Genomic DNA, 17,091 nt, shown 5'->3' with positions numbered 1-17,091 from the left:
AACCGCTACGCTATCCAACGCTTTCCCTACTGTTGCACTCACTGGTGGGAGAATAGTAATTTTAACCCCTACGCTATCCAACGCTTTCCCTACTGTTGCACTCTTTGGAGTGGGAATAGTAATTTTAATCCCTACGCTATCCAACGCTTTCCCTACTGTTGCACCCACTGGAGTGGGAATAGTAATTTTTACACTTTTGTTATTGTATGTTAATAATATTGGCTATTATTTAATTATATTTTGTTACTATATATATATGTTTTAAGAAATATGATTAATTTATTTTTATTTTTTTACTTTCATTAATTATTTAATTATCATAAGTTAATTTAAGTATTTTTAAGTATATTTTAGTACTTAGTTTTTAATATTAATTTAATTTAATAGTGTTTTTAGTAAAGTCGATATTTTTTAAAACTATATTTTTGTAAACGATATTTTTAACTCGATATTTTTGTACTTACCTGTTTGTAGATAGAAACTCGATATTTTGTCTGTCGATATTTTGTCAACGATATTTTTGCTGGTCGATATTTTGACATTCGATATTATTTCAGTGATCCCTTTTATGCATCTCCCAGAACCAGACCTTATATTTGTGCACTGTGGTGGGAACGATCTAGGCACATTGACTGGGGTAGGTCTGGAAATGCTTCTAAAAGACACCTTTCGACAATTGATGACACTTTTTCCTCGAACTGCCTTGGTATATTCCAATATATGCCAAAGACAGAAATGGAATTGGTCCAATCAACATTGTGCACAAATTGAGAAAGCAAGGAAACATGTAAATAAATCTGTTTCTGCTTTCCTCAGAGATTATAGCATGGGTACTATTTACCACAACAACTTGCGTTACAACATGCAAGACCTCTATAGGAGAGATGGTGTTCATTTCACGGATGAGGGAAACAGAATCTTCCTCTGTAACATGAGACTCTGCATCGGATTTTACTTATAAATGCAGAAAAAACTCAATTAACACAAGGGCACTTTTCAGAGCCACCTTATATCTAAACACTGAAAATTCTGATTTATCTCAATTTTCACACTCTTGTAAATAGGAGTGCGCGACCGAGTGCGCGCACCCCGCAACTTTTAAAAAAAAATAAATAAATCTTTTTGCGTTCAAGGGCCTTACTGCACCCCCTGAGAAAAACCTACGCGGCCAGACAATCTCTACCTTGTCCCCTTTCCCCGTTCCAACGCTTTGAAATGTACAATATATTCACTCGCACTAACAAAATGGCGGTCAACACTTCCTGATTTCCTCCGAATTGCACGTTCACAGACGTCACACAGCAAAAAAAAATTCTGCTCGCGCGCAGCCGCACAAGTGCGCGCACCCGTGCACGCTTATAGATATATAATTGACTTCAACTTTAATTTTCTCAGCAACTACTGAACGAATTTACACCATTCAAAAAAAAGCGTCATCTGCGAGCCGGACTCTACCGTTTTGCCAAATTTCTTATAAATCCATTCACCCGTTCGAGCTGTAGCCGTGTCTAAACGTCCTATGGAAAATAACATGGAGAAAATACATTTTGGGACCCCCCTTTTATCTCAACCCCCACTTGACAAATCCCCCCCCAAACTTTCAGGGAAGGACCGCAGCGGACCGAGCCATCTTCTTTGAGAAATTCGGGAAGATTCATCCACCGGGGCCAAAGTTAATCCAAATAGAATGTTGAGGATTTCCTATGGAAACTAGGACCTAACTGTAACTACCTACTGGCAACCGCCAGTAGGTAATATATATAGATTACCTACTGGCGGTCGCCAGTAGGTATATATAGTTAGAATTTTCAAAAGTCCCATAGAGAAAAAATCCTATGTCTAATAACGTTCGCGTTTGTGGACGGAATCGGCTGAAATTTTCAGGAAAATGGCACATTTTGTTTCTGAGCAGCCCCTAAAAATTTTGGGGGGTTTCCTCAAGGGGGGGCCGAGAAAAAAGGGGGGTCCCAAAACACGTTTTCCCATTCATTTTTCCATAGGGCGGTTGGCCTCACTTTTAGCTCGAACGGCTGAATGGATTTGCACGAAACTTGGCAAAATTGTAGGGACTGTTAGCCCGATGTGCCTTTGCTAGGTCTCAATATATGTGCTCCAGTGGATTTTGAGAAATTGACATTTTAAAAAACAGATATATCTGTGACAGCGTCCCGGGTAGCGCTCCGGTTCGCGTACTTTTCGCGTAACGGAACTTTGCGATAGGATTGAGAGACAAGAGGAGGAGAAAAACGAAGGGGGAATTTAATGAAAGGGGGCAAGGTAGACCCCTCTTGACCCCCTAGGAATGATGTTGGGGTTATTAAAGTGTCCCGTGGGGCAAATGAAAAAAATTTGATTTTTCGCGGTAGAAGCGCTTCCCGGTACGCGAACCGGGTCGCGAACCGGTAGCGAAACGGGAATTCGCCATTTTGTGTTTCGTTTTAATTAAATTACAAGATGGAGGAAAAATAATGTGAGAAATGGGTATAAGGGGGTACGGGAGACATATCCTGACCCCCTATGTTTTCTGAGGGTGGCTGAGGATGCTCATATATATTGATAAATGTCTTCCAGCGGCTGCGCGTGAGCGGATTTTTTTTGTTGCTGCGTGACGTCTGTTAACGTTCGATTCGAAGGAAATCAGGAAGTGTTGACCGCCATTTTGTCACTGCGAGTAAATATATTGTTAAAAATAATTGTTATAAATTAATCCGTATTGATAAACATTGTCTGCGCCATCTTGCCTTTTTTCCAATGCCACACTTTTGTCGTGCACGGCAGCCATTTTAGATGCCTTGACCAGACCCACTCTCTGCATGCCGCCGATCCTCAGCATGGCTCCCCACCCTCGCAAGCATCTCCCCCACGCACTGGTCACCCCCGCTCTCTCTGTCATGCATGGGCCATAAACCTCCCCCATCTGCGCTGCTCTTCCCTGAGAATCACACCCTGTGCCCGCCCGACACCTCCCTTTCACCCTATTCACTACCGCACCCTCTGACACTCCTCTTCCTCTGTGTCCGATTGTCCAGGCCGGTCCCAGGCTATCACCTAGCCCTGCGGATGTAGTTTATGGCCCCAACTGTAAATAATCACCCCTCTTCAAAGGAGTTACAGTAGATCAAGGCCCCCACCCCATGAGATCCGTCACACCACACGCGTTCCTACTATCTGATAACGATCCTGTATTGTGATTGGGGAGGGGATTCTCACTGTAAGGGTGTGTGGGACCGAGCCTGAAGCGGAAGATTCCAGGGATGCCTTTTTGTACATCAAAGTCTTCACAATTATGTGTCACATTAAAAATATATAGCACTCCAACAAAGTAGTAGGATTATAACACTTTAATAACTTATAAATATATAGAACGCTCCAACAAAGTAAACACGTTAAAAAAAAACATTTTAAACAACTATTTACATGGCAGCCTGCTGCAACATCCATCTCAAAGCAACAATGGGCTGCTTTGGTCTGTCTTTTAGTCGACAAAATCCGTCGGCCTGTGAGGTGGCGTCAGTAGCGGTCCTTTGTGCGAATAGGCCGAAGGCAGCACAACGCGCCGAGATCCGGACGGCACCCAGGTGGTGTCCAGCAAGTTGCCGCACTGGTCTGGCCATCCTACAATGCTGCGCCAAAAGACGGCATGGGGCGCCCCGGGGAGGGGGGGAGGCGGCGCGAACGGGCCTCCCCCGTCTCCCCAGGTGGAGGCTCCTCAGCTGCAGTGGGGCGCCCCTTGGTGTTTCAGTCGCCATCCAGCTGAATTGCACCCGCTCTTGCGGCACAGTGCCTCATCCGCCATTCAGCTGAGTTGCGCCCGCTCTTGCGGCTACAGCGTCTCGCCCACCATCCAGTTGAGTTGCGCCCGCTCTTGCGGCACAGTGCCTCACCCGCCATCCAGCTGAGTTGCGCCCGCTCTTCGGCTACAGCGTCTCGCCCACCATCCAGCTGAATTGCGCCCACTCTTGCGGTGCAGCGATAGGCGGCTGCAACAGGACTCTCAAAATGGCGGCCGGCTCTTTGGATTTGGGCCTGGTCCACTAAAATGGCCCTGGGACACCTTGGAACTCGGACGCATGCCTGCTAGGGCATGGGCCCAATTCCCGAAAGTGTCCCCTCTTTTGACTGATTGTTCTTGTTGCCTATCTCTTCTGTTGTCATTTAACGGAACCTTTTTGGACTGCCGAAAGGGGTTCTGGTCCGACCACTGGTTGGTGGAGACATTTTGACTATATCCTGGACCTGCCCGGCCTCGCCCAAAATGGCACCGGTATAAATGGGACTCGTAACTCCTTGTTGTGTACTGGTTGCCCAACCTTAATATCACGAGATACGTATGCAGTTTTGAAGCACATGGCGGGCGGGGACGAGTACTGATTGAACATTTGGACATCCCTATTGATATTAAGTTCTGATGTGGTATTGATTACTGTACTATTGAAAGTTCTAATTAACGTCACCCATGGTACTTGCCCGTAAATGTATATCTAGATAATTTTATTGTAACTGGCCCTGTCGTACTTTAATTATAAAATGTACGTCCACCGATTCCGCAACTGTTAGACACCTTAGTTCTTGCAACCTAATGGCCCGCCCGTTACGTTCTTCTACAGTGTAAATGTCCCCTCATCATATACGATTACAGTTTGCTCCGTGGCCGGCCCACGTGGTTATAGGCCCGTATTTGTATACTGACATTTTCACAATAAAGGTTTTTAAAACAAAACATTGTAGTAGTACCTAGATTGGTAAAGTTTTGAATAATAGCCACTGTTTTCGAATCAGTAAAAGGCAAGTGAAAAAAAGCAGCCCGATTACATGACGGTTAAAAGGTATAATACGCAGGAAAGCAGTAAAGATAAATGGTCAAGGGCTGTTGTGTTTTCCACTCCTGCAACATAAAGTGATCGATAAGAATCCGATATTCATGCCTATCAGCGACTAAGACAGCAGGTCGAGCCTCTTTTGTTCAACGGCTCCCTCATGGGACGAAGAAACGTCCTTTTTCTCGAAATAGGAATATTTTACTTGCAGGACAGTTGTAAATTTCCCGGGAAAATACATTAGCTTGGAACATTGTTAGTGATAAACTGTAAATGCATCTGGGTCCTTTGCTTCACAAGTCAGAGTGAGGAAAAAAAAAGGTGGGGCTTTCATCATTTGGGAAAAAAAAATGTTCGAAACCAATGAAAAGTGTTATTTTTAGGTCATATGACCAAGCCTTCCATCATTAGAAAAACTAAAGTAAAATGAACCAATGAAAAGTTTTATTAACAAGTCACATGACCTGTTATGCTTACGTTATGCGCTGCGCACCGCGCCCTGGATCGCTTCCGGGAAGCTGCGCCTCGCGCACCGGAGCACTTCCGGGTGCGCTAACGCGGCGCGTCATATGACGCATTACGCAACAACGCAGGTCCAGAATATAGTCAAAATGTCTCCACCAACCAGCGGTCGGAACACAACCCCTTTCAGCAGTCCAAAAAGTTCTGTTAAATGACAACAGAAGGGACAGGCAACAAGAACCATCAGTCAAAGAGGGGAGGGCAAGTTCTCTACGGGGTCACGTTGGGGCTCCACCGGAACTGATCAAATTGGTAGTCTACAGTGTTTCTGGATGTTTCAGACTGAAACTGGCATCAGCATGAGAGCACCACCATCTTGTGGCTACGTCGTGGCCATTCCGCGAGCAATCATGGCAGTCGCTCCCCACCGGAAGTCTACGGGAGTCGGGGGTCCCGGTGACTGTTGTAGAATCTTCAAGGCTGAGGGGACTCTTTTGGGAATGGGGCCCATGCCCTAGCAGTCAAGCGTCCGAGTTCCACGGTTGCCCAGAGTCATCCTTGCAGGCCAGGCCCAAGTCTGTGGAGCCGACCGCCATTTCGTGAGCTCCGTAGCAGCCGCCTGTGGCTGTACCGCAAGATTGGGTGCAATTCCGTTGGATGGCGGGTGAGACGTTGTAATAGCAAGAGCAGGCGCAATTCAGCTGGCCGAGCGAGGCACTGTGTCGCAAGAGCGCGCGCAAGTCAGCTGGTCGAGTGAAGCGCTGGGGTGTAGCTGAGAAACCTCCACCTGGGGAGGTGGGGGAGGCTCGTTCGCGCCGCCTCTCCCTTCTAGTGCACTCCACGCCGTCTCCTGGCGCAGGTATATGTGATGGTCGGACCAGGGCACCGCAGGACGTGTCTTCAGGTCAAACGGATTGTGGGACAAGGTGTGGAGCAGGCGCAATTATCTCGGGGGCCTCCGTCAAGCGGTTCAGGGAGGCACCGCATCACATTGTTTTCCAATGCAGTCAGGTCCACAAACAGCCCCCACTTACTTTGAGAATAGTGAAGCTGCAGCAGGTGCAAATAAGCTTCAGACAGTGTTACAAGCGCTGCTCGGAACCCTCAACTATGGCACCCAACATCCAGGACTTATGCCATTTGTGCAAGGCAGTGACATTGAAGCATCTGAGGGACCAAGCAACATACCATATCCAGAGTCCTTCCCACAACCTCTGCCTTCCTTCTTACCTAGTTATTGTTCTTTCACTCCCACTCCAGGCTTTTAGTCTGTGGATGGAAAACCATGAACCTACACTCACCTATGAAAATCTTACTATTGATGGTTGATTTTGAGCCACAAACACAAAGGCTTGTTTGGATCGATGTTGCAGCAGGCTGCCATGTAAATAGATATTTAATAAAACGTTTTACCCTGTTACTTGTTGATTTTGAGCCCCAAATACAAAGGCTTGTTTGGATCGATGTTGCAGCAGGCTGCCATGTAAATAGTTATTTAATAAAACATTTTACCCTGTTACTTTGCTGGTGTGTTGTATATATTTATAATATTTGCATAGGGTTTGTCGTTATTTTGGGTGGGGTGGGCGGCGGAGCCGAGCTGTCTTGCAGCCATCATGGTGTCGAGCTCAGTTCCTCTCACTAGTTTCGTATTTCTCATGAGGGGTTGTTCATAATGTTTCTATTTTAGCGAGGTCAAAAAGAGATCCCATTAGTGGCCTACTGATTTTGCTTGATTCCTTTTTTTTTTTTAACGATTTTTCACTATCTGCAAAGACTAAACAGAGTATTGCGACTCTGTGCTTGTTTGTAAATAGAGAATGAACCAAAGAAAACTAATTCCAAAACAATAAATGCTAGGATAACAATCAATCAAATGGATAGGGAAGCAGGCACGACGGATTACAACGGGGGCAAAGGCCTGCGTTACCTACCCTTCACTATCTGCAAAGAGAGAATACTCCTAAAAGAAAAGAGGAGGGGGGGGGCAGCGTTCAAAGCACATCAGCGTGCATAAACACGAAAATGTTTTTAACTACCACGTACTTGACATTTTAAAGCTTTTGATATTTGCTATTAAAAAAACATTGAAATTCACTGAAAAAAACATAGGTTATAGACCATATATAGTTAGGAATTAGCATTCCCAAAACCTTGAAAATTCACTGAAAAAACCATGGGTTATAGACCATATATAGTTAGGAATTAGCATTTACAAAACCTTATTTTACTCACACAAAACCATTGAAATTTCATATATTGTTAGTTGCACTATCTATATATCGCGCACCAGCAATCCACTGCTGATCATGTCACATATTACATCATTCATGACATGATCAGTGACATCACTGATTACATCACTGATGACATCACTGATGACATCTCAAATGACATTACTTTTATCAATTAATGGGATGCAAAGTTGGTATGCAGTTTGACTAATTGAAAACAATTTATAGCCCCCGTTGAACGGTTCGGTCGAGTTCATGACATGCGTTCGTCCATAACTCGGAATTAGTGTTTCATATTATTTATTTGAGAGGCTTTGTATTTCTGGCACCTGAATTGTATACATAAGTGGTCAATTTGAGGCTTTAATACACCTCTCTGGTTTCAGTGATTTTGTAACATATTGAAAATATATAAACAGATACATTTTGAAACTTCTGACACGTTTTAAAAAATGCTAGTTTTCTCAGTACAGTGGTTATAGATTCTACCGCACACCCATTATTTGGATGTCTGCCTGGCAAAGAACTATGCATACATTATTTTTGACCCTTTATAATGGCCCAGATACCATCTGTATTTTTCTATGCCCTTAGGACATCATTACTAGTGTTCCAATATGACTGAGTGTGGAATTTATAGATTAAAGCGTTAACTCCTAATTCAGACTTCTGCACCTTGAATTGGGGGCTAACTTGGTATTACCTCACTCTTAGTGCATCTTCCAGTACACTTCTGCTTATTCGGAAAATAAGTTAAAAAAAAGTAAAATATCCAGAAATTAGCATAGAAGTGCTATAATTTTACAGAACATTATTGTATAGCGTGTTTTTAGATTCTGAATTCAGGCACTTCAGCGCTTTGTCATTCTTACAAATTAATGACATGGTAGAGCTTTTAGTGTTGAATGAACTTAATAACCCCATGTTTCTGATCCGCAGGCAAACTGGAGTGGGTTTCACTAACATGATGATGAGACTTGGGGCTGTGATAGCCCCCTTAGTCCTAATGGTCAAGGATTTCGTCTCGATTTTGCCAGGAGTTATTTTTGGTGTGGTGCCTATCCTTTTTGGACTTTCTGTTTTCCTCTTACCTGAGACAAAGAATACCTGTTTGCCAGACTCAGTTGCACAGGTGGAGAAGAGGTGAGTGAAATCCATTATGTTGACTTTCAAAGGTAAATATTTAAAAAATATATATTCTTTATTGGTTTTTAAAGAATAAGGAATGCAACCGTTCCAATGGAAAAGCACATGCAACGAGGTAACGTGTAAATATCACAATGCAGAGTCCCTAATTTTTTTTCGAAGGGATACATATAAGAATTTATACCTTTTTGAGCAACGAAAAGCTCAAGAAATAACTTGAAATTGCTGCAAAACCCTTAAATGGATGGTTAACACTGGCTGTATAATGAACCCTAAGGGCCAGATATATTAACATTAGGAATACTCAGCCCGAATCTGGCCCTTTGCGAGTGCAATTTTTGCATTTGGGATTCATCATCCCAAATGCAAAAATCGCTATTTGCGAAATCGCATATTTGCGAGGAATTGGATTTAAGGAATCTCTTTTACAGATTCCTTAAATGCAATTCATTAACCAATTTGAAATTGCGATTTCGCAATATTTGGTCGCTATTTACCACGAAGTCTGACTTCGTGGTAAATAGCGAAAAACTAGAAAAAAGCACTTTAGGGCATTTTTCTCTGTTGCATGTTACACACACACATGTCCTTTGGACATGTGTGTGCGCAACACCTGTGTAAATTTGCATTTCAGGGGTGCTACAGGGTGTCCTTTGGACACCCCTGGCACCCTTGAAATCGCTATCTTATTTGCGATTAGCTAATTGGTAATCGCAAATAAGGAATACTCCCATGGCCCATAGGAATGAATGGGGAGTTATTCCTTATTTGCGATTAGCAATTTGCTAATCGCAAATAAGGAAGATGTAGGAATCGCAATATTTTTTGCAATTCCTACATGAATCCCGTTTTGCAAGTCCTTAATAGCGATTCCTTATGAATCGCTAGTAAAGACTCGCAAAACGGGTCTTTTATGAATTAGCTGACTGTTTTCCTAATTGCGATGCTCTCTGAATCGCAAGTAGGAGATCAGTATTCCTAATTTATGAAACTCTTTTGAGTTTCATTAGCAATTTTTAAGTAGGTCGCAACTAGACCTATTTCATGTTTATTATTAAGGTTAGTCGCAATTTCGGACCCATTAGGGTTTGCAGCTATCACATGGATGGTGGCCTGCTGAGGTCGCAGACCACCACGTCTGTGAATACTTTTTAATAAAGCAATCGTTTTTTTGTTTTTTTTTAATTGCAGCCCGTTTTACTCAAAGGAAACCGTGATGCATTTAAAAAGCAAAAATGAAACTTTACAGTTTTATTTTTCAAGAGTATGCAGCGGTCTTTGGGACCACTGCATGCTCTTAAAAAATATATGTTTTCCATTTGTAAATAGAAAGGGGTGCCCAGGGAATCCCTTCCAATTTGCGAATTAGTTACCACCTATTAAAATGCTTAGGAAAAATGTGTGTGGTAAAGGTATATGCATGGTGGTAATGGACGCATGGTAAAGGCATGCATGGTTCCATCAAACATTCCACACATCTGCAGTGATTGCATTAACTAATTATGGTTTCATAACATTAACCTAAAAGATTGTATTTCCCATGATGTGATCTCTGCAGCACGTGATTAACCAAACGGACCGGCAATTCCAGTTACTTTACACCGTTCAAAGGCATGCTTTCTCAAGCAGTGTGTTCTTTGGCCAGGCAGGACTGAAGGGACACAGACTGCAGCTGCAGGCAGCAGTTCAATGGTGCACCTGAGCGGACGGAGAGTTACAGGCAGCATTTGGGCTGCAGGGCACAGCCGAGACCCCTGTGACTTTAATGAAACAGGGTCACATTACAACTCATATTCATATCCATGAACAACTGCCTTACAAAACTATGAACCTCAATACACCTCATTCAGTGCTTATTACCTTGTCCTACCCACCGACCCTATTAGTCTCCCCCAAATCACCTACAATTCAACCGGTCACTATACCTCTGCTACACATCCCAAACTAACTTTTCTTCCTAAAACTGTAACCCTTTAACTTCTTGCTTTCTTTAGGCATCTTCTTACCCCCCTTTCAACTGCCTGACCCACCTCCACAACAATGAAACAGCTTCCAACCATGAAAACGTCTCCTTCAACCGCTATGCATCTGTTCATCAGTGACTTCTTTTGACATCACCCCGCTTTTGTGCACCAGCCCCATAGTACCACCTCCCTACAAAACACACTTCCGGTCTCTCTAAGGAGAGACAAAGGTGGGCGGGCCAATTAAAAAAAACCCTGCCTAAGCCAACAAGCTACCAGCCACCATGTCACCTTAGGCAAAATGGTGGCTAGTAGTCTAAAAACTGCATCTTGGACACTCTATCACCATCCACCCAACTAAGTGGTCCCAACTGTGTGTACAATCCTCTGGAGTGTACCACAGCTGAAAAAAGCCTGGGGGGGGCAGAACTTTTCCTGTCAGCTGCCCCCATGCCTCTACCTGGCTATAGTGCACAGCATAGAGCACTGACACTTTGTAGGTGTGAAAAAGTCTGCTTTAATGAAGCAGTTGCACATTACAACTCAGATATACATATCTTTGGGCAACTGCTTTACAAATCTATGTACCTCACTATACATCACTCCGTACCTACTATCTTGTCATACCTCCCACCCCTAACAGCCCAAAATCACCCAAAAATCAACCCGTCAGTGTAACTCTTCTGGCTATCCTGAACCAACTGTAAACTTTAAATTTCTTGCATTCTGCAAACATCTACTTACTCCCCCCTACCTCAAGTGCTCGACCAACACCTGCAATAGAACAGCTTCTAACCATGAAAAAGATCTCTCCAACCGCCACCCAGAAAACCTTTCATAAATAAATTTCACCCCTCCTTACCTCCACCAACCCAAACAAACCCGAAGCCATTCAAAAACAGACCAAACCTACCACATTCGCCACTACCGTAATCACAATTTCACTCTCAATGTCACTGACAATGCATCTTAATTGTGCCAAGTAAAGATCTATCCCTAAAATAGACAAATGTACACCATCTCACCAGAAGAATTGTGGCCCATCAAATCTCAGCCCTGGGTGTATCATGCGACTCATCTCTTCCACTCTACAAAGCCTTCGCTTTTATCTGTTCAGTTTTAGCCTTGCCTTGTCGATAGCTGCCTGTCTCTTCGCCCCTCTCCACTCTCTCCTAGATATTAATTCTGTTCATATGACAGGCATGGCCGCCCACTAACTCCTAATCTCCCTTAAATCTGCCTTCATTGCGTTTATCAACACTGGAGTCTTCTCTCACACCATATTGTTTCCCCCAGATGGAGAACCAATACGTCTGGACAGCCATCAACCCCTAGCATCTTGTTCAACTCAGGTAATAATGCATGCCATAACATCCCCCCTCTACTCTGCCATCGTATACTCACACGTGTTCCCTAAAACCTAAATCTGCCCCATGCCCTCTCGCTCATGCTGGTCTCTGTGCCCACTTCACAAATGTGTCACACAATCCAAATAACCATCTCCTCAGAGGCCTGACCCCGCACAGCACCTAAGGTGAAATAATATAACAAGTAAGCATTATTCGCTATGGGCATTCCCTTGCCAAACATAGCACTTGTAGCAATCTGATGACCACCTCCCCAAACGCATTATCCTGCTTTCATCCCAGTCCAGTGTATCTTCTTGAGTTGCTGCCTCTGTTTCAAAGAATGAGTTTCATATTCTTGGGATCGAAGGTTTAGCCCCTTCCACGCTTTATGTAAATCTGACCATAACTGAAATGCTGTTACATTGGACCTGTCCTGAAGTTGAAACATCTCACCTTCCTTGAATTGTACAAGCCCCTGCCATCACCTAAACCATTGCACTGGACAAAACCTATCGTCCAGGAAAACCCCCAACCTCACAATGCTCCCTTGTCCCTTCGGATCCGTCTTTGACCATCCTAAGTATATATCACTAAACTGGCACTGTCACGTTCACTGCAGACCAATGCAAACTACTTTCTCGCTTCCTGTCCAACAGTTCTGACACCTGAAAGGCGCTGAAAAACATGCAACTCATTATACAAGAAAACACCACCCATTCCACCTCCTCACTGTGATAACCGGGAAAGATACCCATCACTTGACGAAACACAGGCCACAACAGTGGCTTCCTTGTCGGCCCTTAAAAGCCTTTCTCCCTTCTAGCAACCTCATCGCGACCTCTCCTGCTGATGGTGTGAAGCCCCACAATCACTTACCGACCAATGCAGTACCTGCACCTTCAACCATCATTTCTCAATCATACCCATGATGAAATATACCACATCCTCTCTTCTCACCCACTGTTCCTCTTCACAGTTTCTCCTCTTTGCTCCGGATTTCAAATTCCCCAACCATGCCTGCCCTTATTCTCTCGTTTCTGAATGAGTCAAGGATCCGGCTACCAACTGCAGACTCTTCTGATGTCAACCTGCCACAGTTCATCCAACATCACTGTCTTGTCCTTGTTCACAGCCAGAGCTAGACCATGAAACCTCAACCACTGGGAATGAGGCAAAGAATCTGCTTGTCGTTATTGATGCCTGGTCAATGCCTTGCTCTAAACACAATGTTACACCTCAGGTAAGCCATTACAAAAACTCTCAACAATTTAAGCACCCGTGTATCCTTAGCAGATTGCCTGTTCACAATGTGCACCACCGCCACTTTGTCTACGTTAAACAGTACTTTCTTGTTTGCGACCTCATCTCCCAAACCACTGTTCTAACTACCAGTGGAAAAAACTACAAGAATGCAATGCTTCTGCCCCATGCTGCCACTCCTCTGGCTATCACGTCACACGCCAATGTCCTGACCAGTAGAGACCAACCTCCTCGCCTGCTGCATCCGTAACAAGCTGAATCTCCCATTCATTTTCATCACCCAATTCTGCCATTGAAATGCTCAAAAAAAGTATGCCACATTCTCAAGTCCTTCTTCGCTCCTGCCTTAAGTCTCATTCAATGCTGTGGAAGAGTCAACCCTGACAGTGCCATTCCCGATATCCTGCAAAACATCCTCCCTGTCCGTACCACCCAAAATGCAAAGTTTGGGTGTCCCAGCAACACCTCCCATCTAAATTAGGTCCACACTAGCTAGCATGCTTTTATCCACTGGCAACCGCAACTCCATTTTATCTGCATCGATCTATAAAATGTAAAAAACATGCTTGGCCCCCCCGTCTTTTCTTCTTTTGCCAGGAGAAGCCCCACTTCATCCTTTAGCTCCTGAAAACTTACCAGCATTCGCTAGCAGTCCACAGAGCCGGATCGCCCCACAAAGAAGAAATGTGTCACCATTGTGTAACCTGTCACATACTTGAAAAGCCATTGCAAGAAAGAACTATTTCTCAAAAAGGATACAGGAAATGGAGCACCCCCATTGGCAGGGCCACGTCGTCATAAGACCACCCCCCACTATTCCCCAACATCTTAAAATCGGCCGGATGCACTCGTAGCCAGCAGAAGGCTGACTTGATGTCACTTTTAGCCATGCATGCACCAGAGCTATCTTTATTAAACAATTCCATTGTCACATACACCGAGGAATGAGAAACTGTTGAAAAGTCATCTGATACGAAATCATTTACAGACACTCCTTCTGGCCAAAATAAGTGCTGGATGAGGCAAAACTGCCTTTTTTGCTATTTTGGAACCACCTCAATCGGAGACACCATCAAATTGTTTATTAGCCACTCTTCAAATTGACTTGCCATCCTACCATCTTGCACCTCCTTATACAGCTTCCCTTGCACAAACCTGGTGGTGTTCTTTTACTAATTTTAAGTTCTCTGACGATCTCCAAAACTGTAGCCTGGTTTAGCTCAAGTGATAATCATCCCTGAACCCTTATAGTCGCAAAGTACTGTCCTGACCCTCCTCATGCCATTGCTGCCAGTGGGCCAAGCGGTGTAGCATAATTGTTGTAGGAGCCTCTACCTGGCCTACCATGTGCCCTTCTGCCTCCACCCTTCTGCTGTTGCTACTGATGGCAGTTTCCTCCTGCAAAACCTTGTGCTCCCCCTGCCCACCCTCTGCTGTGTATAAGAGGATGCCTGGTTACACACTGTGAGCATTCATGCCAGAATTTACAATATTATCAGTTACAGAAACCCCTGTTAAATTCCCAGCACTCTCCTCTTGCCGGTCCCCTGCTCATTGCTCCCACCCATCTCCTGGTGGGCCGACTCTTAAAGGGCCAGTATACTAATGTAACCCCTCACCATAAATTCCATCACGGTTGGTCATGCTAGTCCTATCATGTGTAGCCACAAGTCATTGTCTAGTTCCCCCCACTTACCATCCGCATCCTCATCATACCATACCCAGGCGTACTCCCCCCCCTCCCAAATGTTATGTGTACCTTTCAATTAACATCCATATTGTTAAACAAAGTCATACACCTCTCTGGGAATGTTTCACAATACAAGATGGTATGCATGAGAAATACAGCTGTCGAGTTTTCAATGGTCCCTGTGAATACTGTGATGGACGTGTGATGGGACTCTGATGGGCGTGTGATGCTGTGTGGAGGAAAGAGCTATGTGTTGAGTGGCAGCAGAAGCGTGGAGATCGTTACCAGAGGTCTGCCTGCTGTTCATTGGCGGTTTATTGGTGGCTTGCCCGACAGCTGACCATTTGCCAACAGATTGCACTAGCTACAGTCGAACCTCACAGTACGCTTGTGCCCTCGCCAGCCCCTCCTGTCATTTGCCTGCCTTGCAGGAACTGCAGACATCAGCAAGGGAATTGGTGGTGGCTGGGGGCTGGGGCAGAAATTGCTGGAAGAGCTGAGCCGGTGGCAGTGAGTGGCATTTGGGGGCTGGTAAGTGCATTAGGTGTGGCGCCCCCTCAGCATGTGGAGGCGGCCATTTTGGTGTGGCTTGCGCCTGGTGGGTGGCTCGGCTGAAGCAGGAGCTGCGGGCTATTATCAGCCCTTCTATTACTATGCCTACAATGTGATGCAGACTCTGGTGATCTCAAGTCAGTGGTCGAAGTGGGGCAAAAAAAGTAGGGGAACTGTGGGCAGAGAATCAGAGGGCTGGAATAACCCGTGGATTGGGTTAGTGGGTGGAGTCAGAGGTGTGGCCAGAAAGAGCCAAACAGCCCAATTTTTCCTATTTGTTTGGCATTACACTGGCCAGTTACAACTTATTACATTATTTAATTTAACCAATGGATACACGTTTATTAAAGGTTTAATATGAGTTATTGACATTAAAATATATTCACCAAGTGGGATACGTTTCCAATCACAGAATGTCCCAAATACGCTAAAAAGTAGAATGTAGAATCACAAGTCAATTTCAATTTCAATTAAATTCTTTATTCGGCACTTAAAAAGACACCATAAAAGTACATAAGCAATTACATTTTTTTAAAAATATTTTAAAAAGAACACGTTTAAAATGATTTTAAAAAGCCAAGAAGTATTACATTCATTTAAAAAGGGTTCTAAAAAATGAGACTCTTATTACAGGGCAATACAGTCACTTGCTTCTCTAGTGTTCCTTAACCTTAATGCCACTTTGATAAAGCTTACTATGCAGAACAGTGTATGAGCATCCGGGGCTTCCTGCAAAAACATTAATGCTGCTTTCGCTTGTCTGAATTTAGCTTCCTTCAGGATCCCCACTAAAAACTTACGTCTAGGGACAGAATAGAAACGGCATAGCAAAACAAAATGAAGGGTATCCTGCGGAGACCTACCGTCGCAGTCGCAGGTACCCTTCAACTCCAATGATGGGGTAAAACAAGAGGGGACAGAGAGTAGATGGTGTAACATATTAAGTCTGAAACGAGTCATGTAGAATCTATCCTGTGCATTATACTGCACGGCGAGGTATGGTTCCATTCCCTGTGACTGTTTCAATGAGCAATAGGTCAAGACTGTAGATATACACTTTTCAACAACAGCCCTATTAGTAACTGACTTGTCCTTAAAACGTTTTTTGACCATTAACTTTTTCTGAGTATTTAAGGTTTCCGATGCTGTGAAAATTTTTTACAGCCAATTGCATCCAAGGAATCCTTTACGTAGTTTATCCAGGGAATTTGACCCCCTCTATCACGGTTCAGGCAGTCTTTAATAATTTGCCTAGTGAGACCTGCCTCTGGGTTAGTCCAGATTTTAATCCAGGACAAAAGCGGTCTGATCTTAATTCGGTCCTCACTGTAGGGCTCTCTCAACTCTTCATGTATTATATAGGCTGGAGTACTCTGTGGCACTTTCAAGATTCTTTTGAAAAACTTGTTTTCCTCCATCTGAATCTGGTGCAGATGTTTATTTGAAAAACCCCACACTTCTGAGCCGTAGGTTACTTTAGCGCAGCAGATTGACCTATACAAGTTGAGCACTTGTTCCGGTGACCATCTGCCAAGTCTTCTCCCATAACCCATTATAGCCCCCGATGAAGCCACCAGTTTCGCTGCATGCTTTTCCATTAGGGGTTGGAAATTTAGA

The 17,091-nt window shown here is 44.1% G+C and overlaps 1 protein-coding gene across 1 annotated transcript in view; it reads left to right on the top strand.

The window, feature by feature from the left end:
- The window catches only part of LOC147692349 (solute carrier family 22 member 6-A-like), a 1,393,226-nt gene that overhangs the window by 1,100,748 nt on the left and 275,387 nt on the right, over positions 1-17,091 (top strand). The window contains exon 9 of the mRNA XM_086938578.1: positions 8,453-8,656. Coding sequence (XP_086794704.1) covers positions 8,453-8,656 — 204 coding nt within the window. The remainder of the gene's footprint in view (positions 1-8,452; positions 8,657-17,091) is intronic.

Source organism: Lissotriton vulgaris, chromosome 9 (assembly GCF_964263255.1).
Source record: "Lissotriton vulgaris chromosome 9, aLisVul1.2, whole genome shotgun sequence".
NCBI classification, from domain to species: Eukaryota; Metazoa; Chordata; class Amphibia; order Caudata; family Salamandridae; genus Lissotriton; species Lissotriton vulgaris.
This window is presented reverse-complemented; position numbering and strand designations above follow the sequence as displayed.